Source organism: Oncorhynchus clarkii, chromosome 7, assembly GCF_045791955.1.
Source record: "Oncorhynchus clarkii lewisi isolate Uvic-CL-2024 chromosome 7, UVic_Ocla_1.0, whole genome shotgun sequence".
Lineage (NCBI taxonomy): Eukaryota > Metazoa > Chordata > Actinopteri > Salmoniformes > Salmonidae > Oncorhynchus > Oncorhynchus clarkii.
In genome coordinates, this window is record NC_092153.1 from 29,739,714 (window position 1) to 29,759,215 (window position 19,502).

General features: G+C 42.7%; 1 protein-coding gene across 1 annotated transcript; it reads left to right on the forward strand.

The window, feature by feature from the left end:
- The first annotated feature begins 495 nt into the window (after nucleotides 1-495).
- Nucleotides 496-12,324, forward strand: LOC139413166 (zinc finger protein OZF-like). Its single transcript, XM_071160264.1, has 2 exons — nucleotides 496-1,228; nucleotides 10,336-12,324. Exons 1-2 carry the CDS (start codon nucleotides 730-732, stop codon nucleotides 11,160-11,162), a joined length of 1,326 nt encoding a protein of 441 aa, XP_071016365.1. The 5' UTR covers nucleotides 496-729; the 3' UTR covers nucleotides 11,163-12,324.
- Nucleotides 12,325-19,502: the final 7,178 nt, after the last annotated feature.

The window sequence follows — 19,502 nt, forward strand, 5'->3', positions numbered from 1 at the left end:
AGCTGTGATGTGGAGTCGCACAATTGGCCCAGCATCATCTTGGTTAGGGTTTGGCCGGGGTAGGCCGTAAATGTAAATAAGAATTTGTTCTTAACTGACTGGCTTCCGGGTTGGAGGCGCGCTGTGTTAAGAAGCAGTGCGGCTAGGTTGGGTTGTGTATCGGAGGACGCATGACTTTCAACCTTCGTCTCTCCCGAGCCCGTACGGAGTTGGGTAGTCTGGAAGAGTTCACAAAATAAGTTAATAAATATGTAATAACGCAAAAACATAACCGTTTGTACTTATAGGTAACCATAACGTATCTACAACTGGCTTACTAAGTATTTAACCACACTGTATTGTTACACTGGTGAGTAAAAACTCATGCTTCCTACACTTTAACTTGTTGTCTGAAGATAAAATATACTTTTTACTCGACTGCGTTACCCACTCCAGTCAGCAGATGGCGGTCTTGGAATTTAAGGCAATGCTGCTGGTGTGACGTATAATCTAGTGGACGGAACGCTTCTTTCAACAGCAGCAACAGTTCGTCAGCCAGCTCGGTAGCTTGCTAGACAAAATAGACGAACCAATGAAGCTCTTTAGACGCTTTAGTGTATATTAGCCACTGTGTTTTAAACCCACTTCTGTCGTCTAGTTAGTTATCCGATTTAATTTCACTGTGTTGTTATTAGTAACCTAGCGGGCTGGTTAAGTTAGCATTAGCCTAGCTGGCTAACATCTCTAACCATGAGGTTACTAAGCTACCCTCCTTCTAAAGAGGAGGAAGATATCACAGTAAAACAAGAAGTAGAGGTTGAGGCCGTTACTGTGAAAGAAGAGGAAGAGGCGTTCAGAGTGAAAGAGGAGGAGGATGTTACAGTAAAAGGAGAGGAGGAAGAGAAAGAGGGTCTGTGGCTGAACATTGTCGTGAAAGAGGAGGAGGGAGAGAAGGATGTTACAATACAAAAACAAGTAGAGGGTGAGGCTGTTACAGTGAAAGAAGAAGAGAAAGACGTTTCAGTGAAAGAAGAGGGAGACGCGTTCAGAGTGAAAGAGGAGGATGTTACAGTAAAAGGAGAGGATGAAGCAGTTTATGGAGTGAAGGAGGAGGGGGAGATGACTGTTACATCGGAAGATGAGGAGGAAACTGGATATCTGGGCCCAGTTTTCCAAACACATCTTAAGGCATCCAACAACGAATTTACCCATAAGATGGTTTTGAGAAACCGTTCCCTGATTAACACTAGTAAGTACTGTCTTAAAAAAGAGGCACAAACTCTGCAGTTGAACTGATGTTTGGGTTTAAGGTGGAAAACTGTAATTGCTACATCCATATTGTGACTTTTAAATTATTTGTTTTAAAGCCATTGATTCTTGAAGAATATAACACATGCCTCATGAGTTTAGTTCAACTGTTGTACCCCATCAGAACCCCAAATAAGCTTTCTTTTACTATAATGTTTAGAAACAATGTAAATCAACACTGTATAGCCTCAACATGGTTAAAACTATAATGTTGATATCATGGATGGTCAGTCCTTGCATTCATAGGTCTGTCTGTCTGTAATTACATTTCTCCAACCCCATAATCATTTTATTACCAAAACAGTGGTGGAATGACAGATTTGTTATTGTTTGAACTGCAGATTGCTGGGTTGTGTGGGATTTTTAAACAACAACAAAATGGCTGCCCATAGATATGGTTTGCTAAACAGCTGAGGGATGGGGGAAGGAGAAGTGTAACCACTCTCAAATTCATAGAGAAAGATATTGTAGTCACTGTAACCCACATATGTCAGAGTCAAGGCCCGCGGGCCACATCCGGCCCGCAAGAAGGTTTTTTACGGCCCCTGGGATGATCTTGATTTATTATTAGAACCGGCCCGCAGCAAGCCGGCAGCCCGCAGATCTTTTACACGCACCAATACTACATTTCCCACAATGCAAAGGTGACGCACCGAGCAGTAGGCTGCTTCATTTCAATATTTATTGGCACAGCAGTCGTCAGCATCACAGTAAAATTAACTTTCAGATACCCATCAAAAATGGCAAAACGGAAGGTGGATACTGAGAACCGGGGGTTTCAAACAAGGTGGGAGTCGGAGTATATGTTCACGAAGGTAGCTGGAAAACCTGTGTGTCTTCTGTGTGGAGAAAGTGTGGCGGTACTGAAAGAGTATAATCTGAGACGACATTATGAAACGAAACACGCGGACACACACGCGGACGCAACTGTCAAGGCCAGTTTTATTTTGGCAGAAGAGATCGCTAAATCAGCCCGGCCATTTACGGAGGGGGATTTCATCAAAAACTGCATGATTAAAGTTTGTGACGAAGTTTGCCCAGAAAAAAGGCAACTCTTTTTAAATGTGAGTCTGAGCAGAAACACCATTGCCGAGAGAGTAGACCAGTTGTCCATCAATCTAAAAGAGCAGCTTGTGAAAAAGGGAAAAGATTTTATTGCATATTCCTTGGCTGTGGATGAGAGCACCGACATTTCTGACATTGCCCAGTTGTCAATTTTCATCCGCGGAGTGGACTCCAACCTAAGCGTGACAGAGGAGTTTTTGGCTTTACGTCCTATGCATGGCACAACTACGGGGCATGATTTGTATGAAGAGGTGTCAAGATGTGTAAATGAGATGGAGCTGCCTTGGGAAAAACTCGTGGGTTTGACAACCGACGGAGCACCTGCGATGTGTGGACACAGGAGCGGACTGGTGGCGAAGATACGGGAAAAGATGCAAGAGGAAAACGCGACAGGTGAGCTGACAGCTTATCATTGTATCATACACCAGGAAGCGTTGTGCGGTAAAGCCTTGAAAATGGAGCATGTAATGAGCATCATCACGCGCACAGTTAACTTTATCAGAGCCAAAGGTTTGAATCACCGCCAGTTCAAGGCATTTCTGACGGAGTTAGAAACGGAGCATGGTGATTTGCCTTATCACACAGAGGTGCGATGGCTAAGCCAGGGAAAGGTGCTTCAAAGATGTTTCGAGCTTCGTGAGGAGATTTGTCTGTTCTTGGACAGCAAAGGGAAAGACACAACACAACTCCGAGACGAAATGTTTCTGTGTGAAATGGCTTTTCTGTGTGACATTACGAGTCATCTGAATGCAATAAACTTGCAGCTGCAGGGTCGGGATCGTGTCATCTCTGATATGTACAGTACAGTGAAGGCATTTAAAACCAAACTGACTCTGTGGGAGACGCAGATGCGGAAAGAAAATTTGAGCCACTTTCCCAGCTGCCAGACCATGAAAGAGAAGCTCTCTACCAGTGCGTTCCCGAGCACACAGTTGGCTGATAAAATAGGTATGCTTGCCGCTGACTTTCGACGCCGATTTGCTGACTTTGAAGCACAAAAAAGCAGGTTGGAACTGCTCGGTAACCCATTTGCTGTTGACGTGGAAAGCTCACCACCAAACCTCCAAATGGAGTTGATTGACCTCCAATGCAATGATGCACTGAGGGCAAAATATGCGGCAGTGGGTGCTGCGGAGTTCGCCCGTTTCCTCCCCGGCACAATGCCCCAGCTGCGCATCCAGGCTGCTCAAACGTTGTCTATGTTTGGCAGCACATACCTGTGTGAACAACTGTTTTCTTTGATGAACCTGAACAAAACATCACACAGAAGTCGACTTACTGCTGAACACCTCCACTCAATTCTGAGGATTTCTTCAGCTCAGAGCCTTACCCCGAACATTGATGAACTTGTGGAAAAGATGGGACACCACCAAGTATCACCCTCAACCTCAAACAAGTGAACATTACTGTGCAATCACATATTTAGAGTTTTTACTCAGTTCAAGTTTAAAAGTTAAAATTTAATATTTGTTTTCACTGCATGTTACTTCTCCTTAAACAAAGTGTTGTTTTTGATTAATAGATTTTTGCACTTTATTTTTTTGTATTTCAATCCAATTATATTTTAAAAATATTTCAGTTGAGTGGATGATAGAAAATTGCTATTATTGTTTTTTCTTTGAAGTAAATTTAGCCCACTTTTGCTAAAATAGAAAATATAGTCTACTGATGGTGCCTTGAATACCGGTTTCTTTCATTTAATGTTCATGTTATGGGGATATTTATATAAAGGAAATTTGTCTTTTGTGTCTGTTGAAAATTAAAGATTACTGACAGAGCCATAAGAAAATATTGCTTTATTTATCTGATCATATTGTAATATATTTGTTAGGTTTTCAGTAGGTTCAATTAGGTTCACTAGACTATATGCGTCATTTAAAAAATTTTCAATGAACATTCGAACAGTCCGGCCCTCGTCTTGTAGCTGATTTTTTTATTTGGCCCTCCGTCCATTTGACTTTGACACCCCTGCTGTAACCCAACACCTATCGACCTCGTCAAGAAGTTCAGACATCTTGGCGTAACAGTTATAAGGTGTTGACTTGACAGTCGCTGGACCCAGGTTTGAGTTCAGCTCAGGGCTACCCATCCATGATGTCATAATGATAGTATAACCAGGTTATTAGGCTATATAGTATATTCTAGAATTCATCCATGATGTCATAATGATAGTTTAACCAGGTTTCTAGGCTATATATTATATATATATTTTTTTTTAACCTTTATTTAACCAGGCAAGTCAGTTAAGAACAAATTCTTATTTTCAATGACGGCCTGGGAACAGTGGATTAACTGCCTGTTCAGGGGCAGAACGACAGATTTGTACCTTGTCAGCTCGGGGGTTTGAACTCGCAACCTTCCGGTTACTAGTCCAACGCTCTAACCACTAGGCTATTCTAGAATTGCCTGTGTAGATTTCCTGTGGGGGTCAAATTTTTAGAGCTGTTGATAAGTCATTTTATAATATTCAGCCAAATTTTTTTCATGCCCTTACATTAAAGGCAAGACATACCTAGATTCAATTACATTCATGAATTGGTTTGAAACCTTTGTTTTAAACACTTCTCAAAGTTGGTGCCTTGACGGATTTATAAAAAATGGTTTGTCATGAAACACTATTTTAATTTAATTTAAATGTAACCTGTATTTAACTAGGCAAGTCAGTTAAGAACAAATTCTTGTTTACAATGACTGCCTACCCTGGACAACGCTGAGCCAATTGTGCGCCTCCCTATGGGACTCCCAATCACAGCCGGTTGTGATACAGCCTGGATTTGAACCAGTGTGTCTGTAGTAACACCTCAAGCACTGAGATGCAGTGTTTGCTGTGCCACTCGGGAGCCCCAGAATCATGTTCCAGTGCCCATGTCCCCAACAAAAATACATCTTGGTCAACCAAGAGTCATCTGTTCTTTCTACCAATCGCCCCATGTGTTTTTTTATGAAATCTATATGTACTGAACTTGTCTGATGCTTTAAGCACGCTGTTTGATTAAATAAATTATACACACAAATGACTAGAGAAAGCCAGTCATCAATATAACCTGACGAGAGGGAGCCGGTCGTCACTATAACCTGACGAGAGGGAACCGGTCGTCGACATAACCCGACCAGAGGGAGCCGGTCGTCGACATAACCCGACCAGAGGGAGCCGGTCGTCGACATAACCCGACCAGAGGGAGCCGGTCGTCGACATAACCCGACCAGGGGTAGCCGGTCGGCGACACAACCCGACCAGGGGTAGCCGGTCGTCGACATAACCCGACCAGGGGTAGCCTCCCTCTGCTCCTGGACTTCGTAAATTCTGCCGTTCTGCTCCTGAAATTTTCAGTAATAGACGACACCAGCAGTCGGCAACCTTTTCCAGTTGGAGTGCCAATTTATCTGACCATTTCTACCAATCTGTGTGCCAGTTATGATTTTCATATGCACATTTTCGTGGAACAGTTTAATTTAAATTATAATAGTATCTCAAAATCATTGTCTGTGATTAGTCTACATTCTATCTAAATCTAAATGAAAATTATACACATCTAAAAGTAACTTTTATTGCCAATGCCAACTATGTAAAAAAAAAAAATTGCCTACATAAAGCCAACAAATGAAAACATGGCATTCTGCAGGTAGAAAATATCCTGATAAAAAAAATATCCTAGAAATCACATTGGCTGCACATGGCCTGTCTACAACAAACTTGAAACATTGAATCAACTATCAACTGGGTCATGAAACTCTGGTAGCAAGCTTGCAACATTGTATAAAATATTCTAGGCCCTGAGTTTCCTGCTCCATTGAGTTCTGGACAGTTATCAGGTATTTTATGACATTTCCACTGGATCAGAGCATTACAATTTTCCCTTTTCTGCCGAGTGGTTATCGAAATAAATATTTTATAAAAATACTTAGAGGATCTATTGTCATTCGCAATTGATTTTGATTAGACTTTGTTTACTTGCTGTTTGGAGGTGAAAAAAATACTTTGAGAAGCTCCACAACTCATTAGTGGTGGTGCATTAAGACAATCAGAAATAATATCAGACATCCCCAAATGGGCACATTTATAGGCCTACATTTGCGCTCAGCCCAGGTAGACTAGTCCTACTACAAAATGCGTAATCAGGTGTGCGTCCTTACTCAACATTGACAGGAGTGTTTCAAACAAAAGACAATGAATAAATTGACAAAACTGACGCATCTTGCGGGGTAAGTCTGGGTGGTCTGCCAGGGGCCGTTTCATTTAGTATCCGTTTGGGTCGGTTGGGGGATGATTGTATTGATTGAAGTTGACCGACTGAAAGGGAGTGTAACTTTGATTATAATTACTCTTCCCTTAAGGAGGGAATCGAGGTTCAACACCTTTTTGTCCCCGCCCTTTCCTGGGTTGGTGAAGAGCGGCATTACATTTTAAGGAATAAATCCAAGCCTCACCTGTGGACGGTGGTGCTTCCAGCGAGGCTTGGATTTAATAGTATGTTGTACCTAGTTTCCCTCTTTCAGCGAACAGTAGTTATAGTCATAACGTTATGCTTGTCATATGATGAACTTCAACTTAAATACGGGATCTTACTATCGGACAGTTTTTTTGTATTCTGAAATGCACTCAAACTATGTATCATTTAGTGGCTCCTTATGTTATGCTGGGAAAACAGTTTTCGTGGGCACAGAAATGCTAAATAATTTCAGAGTTTGCTAAATCCCAATGGTTTTTATCAGAGTCGTCTTGTAATCCAAGATGGTGTAGCATTAAGATGTGTTTGTTGTAAATGGTATGTATTTTTTGTATTTTTTTGTATATATTGCAATATATTTCAATCTTTTTCCATTTTTAAATTAAATATACCTTCCGGCAACAGGCAACCCATTATGATACGGATCTGCTATTTTTTTTTATTGACCTAATAGCTAGAACCTCCATCAGCAGCTAGCCATCAGAAGCTAACCAGCTAATTAGCTACTAGCTATTTAGTCATTGTTAGCCACTGCTAGCAGCGGCCTTTACCTTTTTAGCTCAGACACCAGCCGCTTTTAGCCTGGATAATACCTGCCAGTCTGCACAGCGCGATATCAATCCTGAGCATATCAGACTGTTTTTCCCCACTACATCACCATATTCCTGCCGTCAGCTCTGGACCATTACACCGGATAATCGCAGCTAGCTAGCTGCCACCGAGTGGCCCAGCCCCGAAGCTAGCCTTGAGCCAGGCCCATCTCCCGGCCTGCTCAGTGGACCCTATGATCACTCGGCTACACAGCTGATGCCTCCCAGACTCTTCACTAAGACGACTAGAAGCCACCACATCACCGGATTCCTGCCGTAAGTTCTGGACCTTTGCACCGGATTGGCTATAGTGGCTAACACCCTTGTCCCGAAGCTAGCACCAGTTAGCCTCGAGCCAGGTGCATCTCCCGGTTAGCAAACAAAATTATTCCGGCTACAATACCTCTTTTTCCAATTGGCCTGGACCCTTTGTCGACACGGAGCACCGCCGATCCATCACGACTGGTCTGCCGACGCAATTTCGTCTGATGTGCCCTCAACCGGCCTTTGCCAGACGTCTGTGACGCCCTTGTCCCGAAGCTAGCACCAGTTAGCCTCGAGCCAGGCGCATCTCCCGGCTAGCGTAGTAATGACTACCTAGCGGCTTCCCTGGTTCATATATTGCTGTTCACTGGACCCCATAATCACTTGGCTACATAGCTGATGCCTGCTGGACTGTTCATTAATCGCGGTACTCCATTTTGTTTCTGTCGGCCCCAGCCTCGAACTCAGGCCCTGTGTGTAGTTAACTGACCCTCTCTGCCCATTCATCGCCATTTTACCTGTTGCTGTTGTCTTACCCGCTGTTTTCTTAGCTAGCTCTCCCAATCAACACCTGTGATTGCTTTATGCCACGCTTTATGTCAATCTAATGTCAATATGCCTTGTATACTGTTGTTTAGGGTAGTTATCATTGTTTTATTTTACTGCGGAGCCCCTAGTCATACTCAACATGCCTCAAATAACTATTTTGTCCCACCTCCCACACTTGCAGTGACCTCATCTAGCATAACTGGTGCCTCTAGAGATGCAACCTCTCTTATTGTCACTCAATGACAAGGTTTACCTCCACTGTACTCGCACCCTACCATACCCCTGTCGGTCCATCATGCCTTGAATCTATCCCGCCACGCCCAGAAATCTGCTCCTTTTATTCTCTGTTCCCAACGCACTAGACAACCAGTTCTGATAGCCTTTAGCAGTACCCTCATCCTACTCCTCTGTTCCTCAGGTGATGTAGAGGTTAACCCAGGCCCTGTGTGTCCCCAGGCGCTCTCATTTGTTGACTTCTGTAACCATAAAAGCCTTGGTTTCATGCATGTTAACATCAGAAGCCTCCTCCCTAAGTTTGTTTTACTCACTGCTTTAGCTCACTACACCAACCTTGATGTCTTTTCCGTCTCTGAATCCTGGCTTTGGAAGGCCACCAAAAATGGACATTTCCATCCCCATCGACAACAATTTCCGTCAAGATATAACTGCCAAAGATGCCCTCAATCTCACACAAATTAGCAAGGAATCTACCAGGTAGAACCCTAAATCCGTACACATGGGCACCCTCATAGATATTATCCTGACCAACTTTCCCTCCAAATACACCTCTGCTGTTTTCAATCAGGATCTCAGCGATCACTGCCTCATTGCCTGCATTCGTTATGGGTCCGCGGTTAAATGACCACTCCTCATCACTGTCAAACGCTCCCTAAAACACTTCTGCAAGCAGGCCTTTCTAATCGACCTGGCCCGGGTATCCTGGAAGGATACTGACCTCATCCCGTCAGTAGAGGATGCCTGGTTGTTCTCTTAAAAGTAATTTCCTCACCACCTTAAATAAGCATGCCCCTTTCAAAAAATTTACAACTAAGAACAGATATAGCCCTTGTTTCACTCTAGACCAGCACATCCTGTGGCGTACTGCACTAGGATCAAATAGTCTCCGCGATATGCAACTTTTCAGAGAAGTCAGGAACTAATACACACAGTCAGTTAGGAAAGCAAAGGCAAGCTTTTTCAAACAGAAATGTGCATCCTGTAGCTCTATCTCCAAAACGTTTTGGGACACTAAAGTCCATGGAGAATAAGAGCACCTCTTCCCAGCTGCCCACTGCACTGAGGCTAGGAAACACTGTCACCACCGATAACTCCACGATAATCGCGAACTTCAATAAGCATTTCTCTACGGCTGGCCATGCTTTACTCCTAGCTACCCAAACCCCGGCCACAGCTCCTCACCCCCCGCAGCTACTTCCCCAAGCTTCCCCAGCTTCTCCTTCACCCAAATCCAGTTAGCTGATGTTTTGAAAGAGTTGAAAACCTGGATCTGTACAAATCAGCTGGGCTAGACAATCTGGACACTCTCTTTATAAAATTATCCGCCGCCATTGTGGCAACCCCTATTATTGGTCTGTTCAGCCTCTCTTCCGTACTGTCCGAGATTTATAAAGATTGTAACGCTTCCGCGGTCATCCCCCTCTTCAAAGGGGGTGACACTCTAGACCCAAACTATTACAGACTTATTTCCATCCTGCCCTGCCTTTCTAAAGTCTTCGAAAGCCAAGTTAACAAACAGATCACTGACTATTTTGAATCCCACCGTACCTTCTCTGCTGTGCAATCCGGGTTCTCTCATATTTTTAAGTGGGAGAACTTGCACAATTGGTGGCTGACTAAATACTTTTTTCCCCCACTGTATATTGGAGACCATGTTTCAACAACATGAATAACTTATTTCTAGCCTACAATCATTGATGTTACTACTAATGTGAAAACAAGACAAAATATGACTATTCTTGCTCATTTTAAGACAATTGTAAAATAATTGTAACATTCATTACAGACGTCAATTGTTGTACAACATCATGGCTACGCTGTTGGCATCACCTTTTACAGTGGATTACCGCTGTTGTGGGCCTTTAGTCATCTGTCTGACTTTGTTGTTCACACAGGAGAGAGACGGGACTATTGTGGATCCTCTGGGGAGCCTCAACAACTTAATGATGCTGATGAGGCAGAGAAGAGTCTCTCCAGATCAGAACACCTCAAGAAACACCTGCAGAGATCCACAGGGAAGAGAACTCACTGCTGCTCTGACTGTGGGAAGAGATTCACCTCATCAGGCATTAAAATTCATCAGAGGATCCACACTGGAGAGAAACCTTATAGCTGTGGTCAATGTGGGAAGAGATTTACTACATCTGGTTCTCTGACTCTACACCAGAGAATACACACAGGAGAGAAACCTTATATCTGTGGTCAATGTGGGAAGAGTTTTACCTCATCTAGCAGTTTGACTCAACACCAGAGAATACACACAGGAGATAAACCTTATCGATGTGTACAATGTGGGAAGAGTTTTACTGAGTCTGGTGGTCTGACTATACACCAGAGAACACACACAGGAGAGAAACCTTATAGGTGTGATCAATGTGGGAAGAGTTTTGGTCAATCTGGCCATCTGACAGTGCACCAGAGAATACACACAGGAGAGAACTCCTATAACTGTGATCAATGTGGTAAGAGTTTTATTACATCTAGCAATCTGACTCTACACCAGAGAACACACACAGGAGAGAAAACGTATAGCTGTGATGAATGTGGAAAGAGTTTTACTACATCTAACCATCTTATTGTACACCAGAGAACACACACAGGAGAGAAATCTCATAGCTGTGATCAATGTGACAAGAGATACTCTGATAAAAGACATCTGATCAAACATCAGAAAATACATATGAAACAACTCCTTCATGTATCATTGAACTATCCCACTTAGCAAAATGTAATTGAAAATATGTTGTAAATAAGGCTAATTGTCTTTATTCCACTACCGAAGAAGCATGATTCAAATCACCTACTCATATTTCAAACATCCAGCCTGACAAAATATACATGTTTAATTATTCCATGCCTCACCACAAAGTTAATTATTGCCAATATATATTAACAAAGGAGTGTGTTTGGTTTTGATTATTCATATTTACAATTCATGTAACATTTATGAATCATAATTATTTATGCAATCAACTGACATTTTTTGGCTACAATTATATTGACATTGTTGCTCTGCTTTTAAAATATCAGAGTTATGTACCCAAATGTACTAGAGCATGACATTGGGGACTTGGACCTGATCCAACAGCATGCCTATTGAGTGAACCCTGAAAAGAGAGAGAAGCTCTGCAGTGAGGTGGAAAGTTACTACGGATATTAAGGAGCTAGTTCTAGAAGCTAGTGAGTTTTAGGAAGACGAGAGTTCTAGAAGCTAGTGAGTTTTAGGAAGACGAGAGTTCTAGAAGTTAGTGAGTTTTAGGAAGACGAGAGTTCTTGAAGCTAGTGAGTTTTAGGAAGACGAGAGTTCTAGAAGCTAGTGAGTTTTAGGATTCTATAGAAAGAAAATTTAGAAAAATAATATGATTGTATATTATTATTTAGAGATACGTGTTTTTTCTTGTTTTTAATTGTTGCCAGCCAGTAGACACCATGTTTATATTGGTGAAGGTGAAGCATTGTAGTTGATTATAATGTGAAATTGAAGTTGTTTTCTGTTGGTGGTAAGCAAACCTGTCTATCAAAAATATTGAATATATGTGTTGTCTTAAAGGGGAAGGTTTTACACGCTTTGGTTTTTAGGTTGGATTTTAGCACGTATAGCTCCCGTTTACGTTTAGCATGTAGGACGCACTGATTGGTGTCACTGTGTTACACCTGTGCTGGCTTGTCCATCTCGTTATGGTTGAATATTGCCTCATGTTGTTAATATTTTAATCATAGGATTTTCCTTAGTCTTTCAGTTGTTAATCTTCTGTTTTTTATCCTCTTATATGTGTTGTGTATTAAATATTTCTGTTTATTTTTGTAAATTCATGTGAAGCCATTGTGTTGCATCAATGTCTGAAATGTGCTGTATAAATAAAGCTTGATATAATTTGAACATATTGCAAAACAAATTAACCCAATGATTGACAATCAACAGACTTAATAATTGATTTAACCTTTAACTAGGCAAGTCAGTTAAGAACACATTTTTATTTAACATGATTGCCTACCAGGGAACAGTGGGTTAACTGCCTTGTTCAGGGGCAGAACAACATATTGTTTACCTTGTCAGCTCTAACCACAAGGCTACCTGCCACCCTCTTGAATAACCAATGAGCACCTATTTTAGTCCATCTTAGTATGAAAAACAGTATCAATTCAGTATATCTTCCACTATGTCAAAACAGTATCACTTTTCAACCAACCCAGTGCATTTGTTGAAACTGAAAAGTTTTGAAATCAACAATACGTCAAAGGATTCAACAACTGTAAACTGTAACAAACAATTGGATCAAACAGATCAATCCCACTTGACATTAGGTTTCATTCAGACCCTGCAGGGCTTAGATTAAGCCAGGACTAGTTAAACTAGGACATTTAATAAGCTTTCCTGAACGTGGTTTAAATTAGGCAAAGTTAGTCATAGACTGGAGTCCTGGAGTCAGGTAAATAAGCCTAAATGAGAACACCTGGGTTAATCCTGATTAGGTTCAGTATGAACACCTTGGTTAATCCTGATTAGGTTCAGTATGAACACCTGGGTTACTACTAATTAGGGTCAGTATGAACACCTGGGTTAATCCTGATTAGGTTCAGTATGAACTCCTGGGTTACTACTGATCAGGGTCAGTATGAACACCTGGGTTAATCCTGATTAGGTTCAGTATGAACACCTGGGTTAATCCTGATTAGGTTCAGTATGAACACATGCTGTTGGTCTAATGGTGCTCATTAAAACCCGGAATAGAAAACACCAATACTGGTGTGAATCTTGAGACGAAACAAAGGCAGAGGCAAAAATAATTTGTTTAAAAAAAAACAATAGTGTGAATGCAAAAACGCTCCAAAACAAAAGTTGTCAAACCATCCAGTTATTCAATGTAAAACCACACTGCTGCTACTGAGCAGTAGAACAAGCGGGTTGGGCTGCAATTTGAATTCAATGGAAATGTGACCACAAGAAGAAACAACAACTAGAGGTGAGATATCTGCATTATTATCAGGATTACAAGAAGAAACAACAACTAGAGGTGAGATATCTGCATTATCAGTATTTCACATTTCTCATATTCAAATTTTTGTGACATCACTTCTATTATTAAATTATCTCTGCCTTTTTATAGACTCTGTGGAAAAACCTTAAACTGTCTTTAAAAAAAGAGAGAAAGCAGAGATCAGAAGAGAGAGATGTACTACTAGTGGTGGACCACCAAAACAACACAACACTGATGAACTGAGTTACTTCCTGTCTGGAATAATAGAGCAGCAGCAACCTCTGGATGGTATACCGGATGATGACCAACCTCTGGATGGTATACCGGACGATGACCAACCTCTGGATGGTATACCAGATGATGACCAACCTCTGGATGGTATACCGGACGATGACCATTTGGACAGTTCAGATGAAGAACTGATCACAAATGGTACATATACCAACTCACTGTGTACTGGCTCTTATAACCAAAGACAGTAAATTGGTTACTTCCTTTGGTAAATATATTCCTCTGTCTGTGTAAATCTTTATTCTTCTTCATTCTAAGAACCGTATTAGTTTATTTGTGCTTGTTCTTTTTCCAGAGGAAAGGAATGTTACTATGTAGTAACTATTAGTAGACCATGTTACTATGTAGTAACTATTAGTAGACCATGTTACTATGTAGTAACTATTAGTAGACCATGTTACTATGTAGTAACTATTAGTAGACCATGTTACTATGTAGTAACTATTAGTAGACCATGTTACTATGCAGTAACTATTAGTAGACCATGTTACTATGTAGTAACTATTAGTAGACCATGTTACTATGTAGTAACTATGTAGTAACTATTAGTAGACATGTTACTATGCAGTAACTATTAGTAGACCATGTTACTATGTAGTAACTATGTAGTAACTATTAGTAGACCATGTTACTATGTTGTAACTATTAGTAGACTGTGTTAGTATGTAGAAACTATTAGTAGATCATGTTACTATGTAGTAACTATTAGTAGACCATGTTACTATGTAGTAACTATTAATAGACCATGTTTCTCACCCTAATATACTCTGGGAAGTGCCCATATTCATAGAATTGCACTTTAAAGTTGGCTTGACCAGCAACATCAGGAAACTTGATGTAAAGACTCCCCAGTTCACAAATGGCCTTGCAGACTTTGAACAATTAAACACACAGTTGCTTCATTGGCACCACACAAATCACCAGTTTCATAATTAAAGATTCCAGATGCCAAAAACCTCAAAGTGATCAGAACTTGGAGAGAATTGGGTGAAGGCCATCCTCGAGTCTCAAGCAGAGATATTATCTCCAATGCATTTTTGTTAAGGGATTTTTTTTTATCAATAATGACTAATTATGTATACATTTCAATCAGGATGTACTAATCAGACTACTATTATGTTACTGTATATGTATGAATTTTCTTTTTAATCCTAGTACTGAATATAATGTGTGTAAATATAATCAAGAATCAGAACAATGACTGTCTGTTCCTTGGTAGAAATGAATGAACTTATCGTCAGACTGGCTAGAATGCTTATCTACACAGGAAGACCTTGGCTCAGTCATAAATTATATTAAATTGGTAGGGAGACGATGTGGGAAGGCTTGAGATACTGAATTTGTACTAGGGTGGGAGAAGAGACGGGACAGTTCGAAAACTAATGACGTCACTTTCAGTTTATAACCTGTGGTAAACTGTATCGTGTTCAGTACTCTCGAGAATAAAATCTGCTGTTTGACTTTAAGACTGGGCTCTGTCCATTACTATAAAATAAGGGTCTTACAAATCCTTATGAATTGACAGAGTGTTTAATTTTAATTGGGTGTTAAAACAGAGTTATTTAATTCCTGCAACAATTTTCTTTGTACATACGAAAGCGGTCTCAAAGTAATATAATGGATGACTTCTATCGACAAGTACTGTTCTGGCCTCTGTAGTGCATGTTGGTCTTCATGTAGACATTCCACATAGTCCAGGCTCCCTCACAAACAGCACGAAGCAGAAGTTAAACCTGCCTCTTTGAAAGATTAATTTAAGCTTCCATTTAGTCCTGGAGTAGCTCTTATCTGCCCTCTTGCAATCGGCTTTGTTTAGTCCAGAACAGGCTAAATCTACCACAATTTTAAGATAATTCTGTGCAAGTCGCTTTGAGATAAGACAGCTCAAACAAGCATTTTAATCTGGGAGTAAGTTTAAGATTTGCTGGGAAACCGGCCCTGAGTGTTGTTTATAATATGACTAAATGTGTTTCTTTCTGTGTTGCAGGGGCAGTCAAGAAATGGAACATCAAGGCCACAGGACATAAGAATAAGAATAACAACTGAAAGACTAATGAACATTTCAAGGAAATGCCTTTGATTAACAAGAACTGGATGCTACAACCCAAAATATAAGCTTGTTTTACTACATTGTTTGTTGTTACATTCCCCAGCAAGAAAACCAAAAATGTCCCTTAAACAGAAGAGGGAACTAAAAAAGAATCACTGACAACAACCAAAACTAAACATGTGGGGTTTTAGGAGGGGTTCTGAAAGACACTATGGGGGTGTCCACTGGAAGTTGACTAGTAACAACAACTGGGACCTAAAAGACACCCACCATGAGACCCACTAAATCTGCCCAAGAAGAGGCAAACAAAAGAAAAACCAACAACAAACTTAAAGACAGGAAGTAAACCAAAAAGGTGGTGGTTAAAATAATTTATTACAATCAATACCATTCATTCTATTACAAAATCATAATTCTCATTCATTCTTAATTAATTCTATTTTCAAAAACATCAAACAAAAACGAACCTCAGGGGAGCATCGTCCCTCCAAGTCATACCTAACCAATACCTAACCCTTTCCCTATCTCCCCTTCCCTAATCTATCCCCTTACCAAACTCACTCTAACACTCCCAGCCCTAAAACCCCCTTTCCACCTCTCCCGTGCCGCATGCTTCCCCCACTTCCTCTCCTCCCTCTTCATCTTCCCCCTCAAATCACCTTCCACCCTTCTCACTATCCCTTCCACCCCCCAATCTCTCCCTGTCTTGACTAAATTCTGCCTGGCTTCCCACAGTCCCTTTTTAAAGAGACTCATGAGAAGCCAGAGCAGAAACCTGTCCCTATCCGTTCCCTTTGCTCTCCCTACGCCTCTCTCTAGCCTATGTCAAAACAAAATCACTCCTAACCACACCTAGCATTACCCGTGCCCTAGCCCAGACTATGGCATGGCGCACAGTCTCCTCCCTGCCACAAGAGGATCTTGGACAGGTGGGGGATTGCACCAAACTATACCGGTACAAGATGGCACGTACCGGCAAGCACTTATGGAGGCCCAACCAATTCAGGTCCTTGAGCCTGTTGTCCAGGCCCCGCGCCTGCACTCCCTCCCAGACCACTGACGAGATGCCCGCTACAGGCGCAGGACTCCCTGCCTGCCTGACCTCCTCGTACAGGTGCCTGTGGTCTAAACCTACTCAGGCAACTTCAACCTCGGGGTGCGCACGCAGCCACTTGGCCGCATGGCCAAAATGCCACGGCAGCTGTTCGCCCGAGGACCCGCGTTAGACCACACCATTACGCTTCTCGCCTTATACGAGAAGAACACCCGCAGGAGGTAACCGGACGGGTGTATAACCGGACGAGCAAGCTCCGTCAACAAGAAAGAAACAAAAATGGCGTCCAGCTTGAGGGGGAAATGTGGTACCCCCCTACCTCCCTCCCCGATGGGACTGTTCATGCGTGCCCTGGCGACCCACTTGCACCTGCCACTCCACATAAACTGAAACACAAGCCTCACTAGAGGCCTCCTCAGACAAGCCGGCAATGGAAAGATGTATGCCACATACAAAAGAGACGGCAACACATCCACCTTTAGGACCAGGACTTTGCCCATAAAAGACAAATACCTAGCCTTCCACATTGCTAGCTTCCTCTGTACCACTGCGATACGCATGTTCCAGTTTAGCGTCGCTGAGCCGGAGGTCTCAAAATGAACCCCGAGAATCCTCAGGGCCCCTTCACAGAGAGATAACCCCCCAGGCACATCCGTTCTACCGCGCCATCTTCCGAAAAACTTGACGGAAGACTTTGCATGGTTCAGAACTGCTCCCGACGCTCGGGTGAAATCCCCAAAGATGGCAAGGGACCTTGTCAGGCACGAGTCCTTGCACAACAGCAAGGAAGTGTCGTCGGCGTACTGCGTCATCTTAACACGCAGCCCACCTCTTCCAGGGATCAACAAGCCTTCCACCCCTGTGTCTGCCCTAATGGCAGCCCCCAGAGGCTCCATGTACAGAACGAAGAGGAGAGCCGAGAGTGGGCATCCCTGCCTGACCCCAGACGAGAGGTCAAAAACGTCACCTAAGTGACTATTTACACTAACTCGACACCCCGCTCCGACATATAAAGTACGGATCCATCCTATAAACTTCTCCCCAAATCCTAATCTACCTAACACCCTGAATAGAAAATATCTATTCACGCGATCAAAAGCTTTCGCCTGATCTAGCGCTGCTACCATTAAAGGCAGCCCTCTATCTTCAACCCAAGCGATGGAATCCCTGATCAACTGTAGGTTCCATCTTATAGAGCGGCCCTCTACCCCGCACGTCTGATCCTCGTGGACGACGTAGGGAAGGGCTGTGCGCAACCGGTCTGCTAAAACCTTTGCAAGAATCTTGTAATCTACGCACAGCATGGTCAATGGCCGCAAGTTGCCAAGGTCAGTTGCTTCCCCCTTCTTATAAAGAAGTGATAGCACACCAACAGCCATTGATCCCCCCGGGACCCCCGTCTCAAGGATGGCCTTCAAGACTTCGAGAACCACTGGTCCAAGTATACCCCAAAACTTGAGGTAAAACTCAGCCGGCAGCCCATCCATCCCAGGCACCTTCCCTTTTCCCATCCTCCTAAGAGCGCTCTCAACCTCTTCTAGTGAGATCTGTGCCTCCATCACGTCTCTAATGTCCTCTGGCAACCGCCGGGACAAGTGTTCTAAAAACACGTTTCCCTGCTCTACATCTATTTCCCTTTCCTTAAATAAACCTTGGAAATGATCAGTTGTCACCCTGACCATTTCCTCTGGTTTACTTACTATACTACCATTTTCTTCCCTAACTCCCTTCATTACCTTCCTACTCTGTCTGGCCCTAACCGACTTAAAGAACATAGCGGAACAAGTCTCATTATGTTCTAGAAAGCCACTATGCGCACGCTAGAGGAAAGCTCGAGCCTTCTGCACCTGCAGCTCCCTGAGCTGCGCCTTTAGGGCTGCGAATCTCTCCCAGTCAATCGACCCGCCGAGGTTGCCTGCCTCGTACTCGAGTTCAATTAACCTTTGGATATGATCCACCTCCCTCCTTTCCTCCCTTTTTTTCCTTCTACAATATCCTATTATAAAAGCCCTTATCCTCCCCTTGACTAAATCCCACCACTCTAACACCCCCTCGCACATGGACCGGAGGCCGTCAAGCCTCCGAAAGAAACAAAAAAATGCATCAACGAAAGCCTGCTCCTCCAGTATATCCCGATCTAACTTCCAGTACCCCCTACCGAAGAGGCAGACTGGCGACCCCACCTGCAGGAACACCCCGTCGTGATCCGTGAAGAAAACAGGCAACAGCCGCCCAGACAACTGACCCAAAGACCTGGATACAAAAATGTAGTCGAGCCTCCGCAGGATTACTATTGCAACAACACATCATCAGTAGGGTAAAACTAACCTGTCTCACGACGGTCTAAGGCTCGACCATTGCCGGAGTAGTGTGCAGGCCACCATCAACCAGACCATGGCAAGCCATTAGCCCAGAGATGGCACCTGCACTGCTATCACCGCCTAACCCTAAATCTATATTAAAGTCTCCTCCTATCACCAAGTGCCTGTTTGTAACACACAGGGGCGCCAGACAGTCCACCATCTCCCTCCTGTCTGCCGCCACCTGTGGCCCATACACCCCAATTAACCTATATCTAGCTTCTCTAAACTTAACATCTATCCCCAAAACTCTACCCTGCATTATTACAAAAGTGTTCTCTATTTTAACCTCTCTATGCCCACACAAAATCCCTACTCCTGTTGAGTG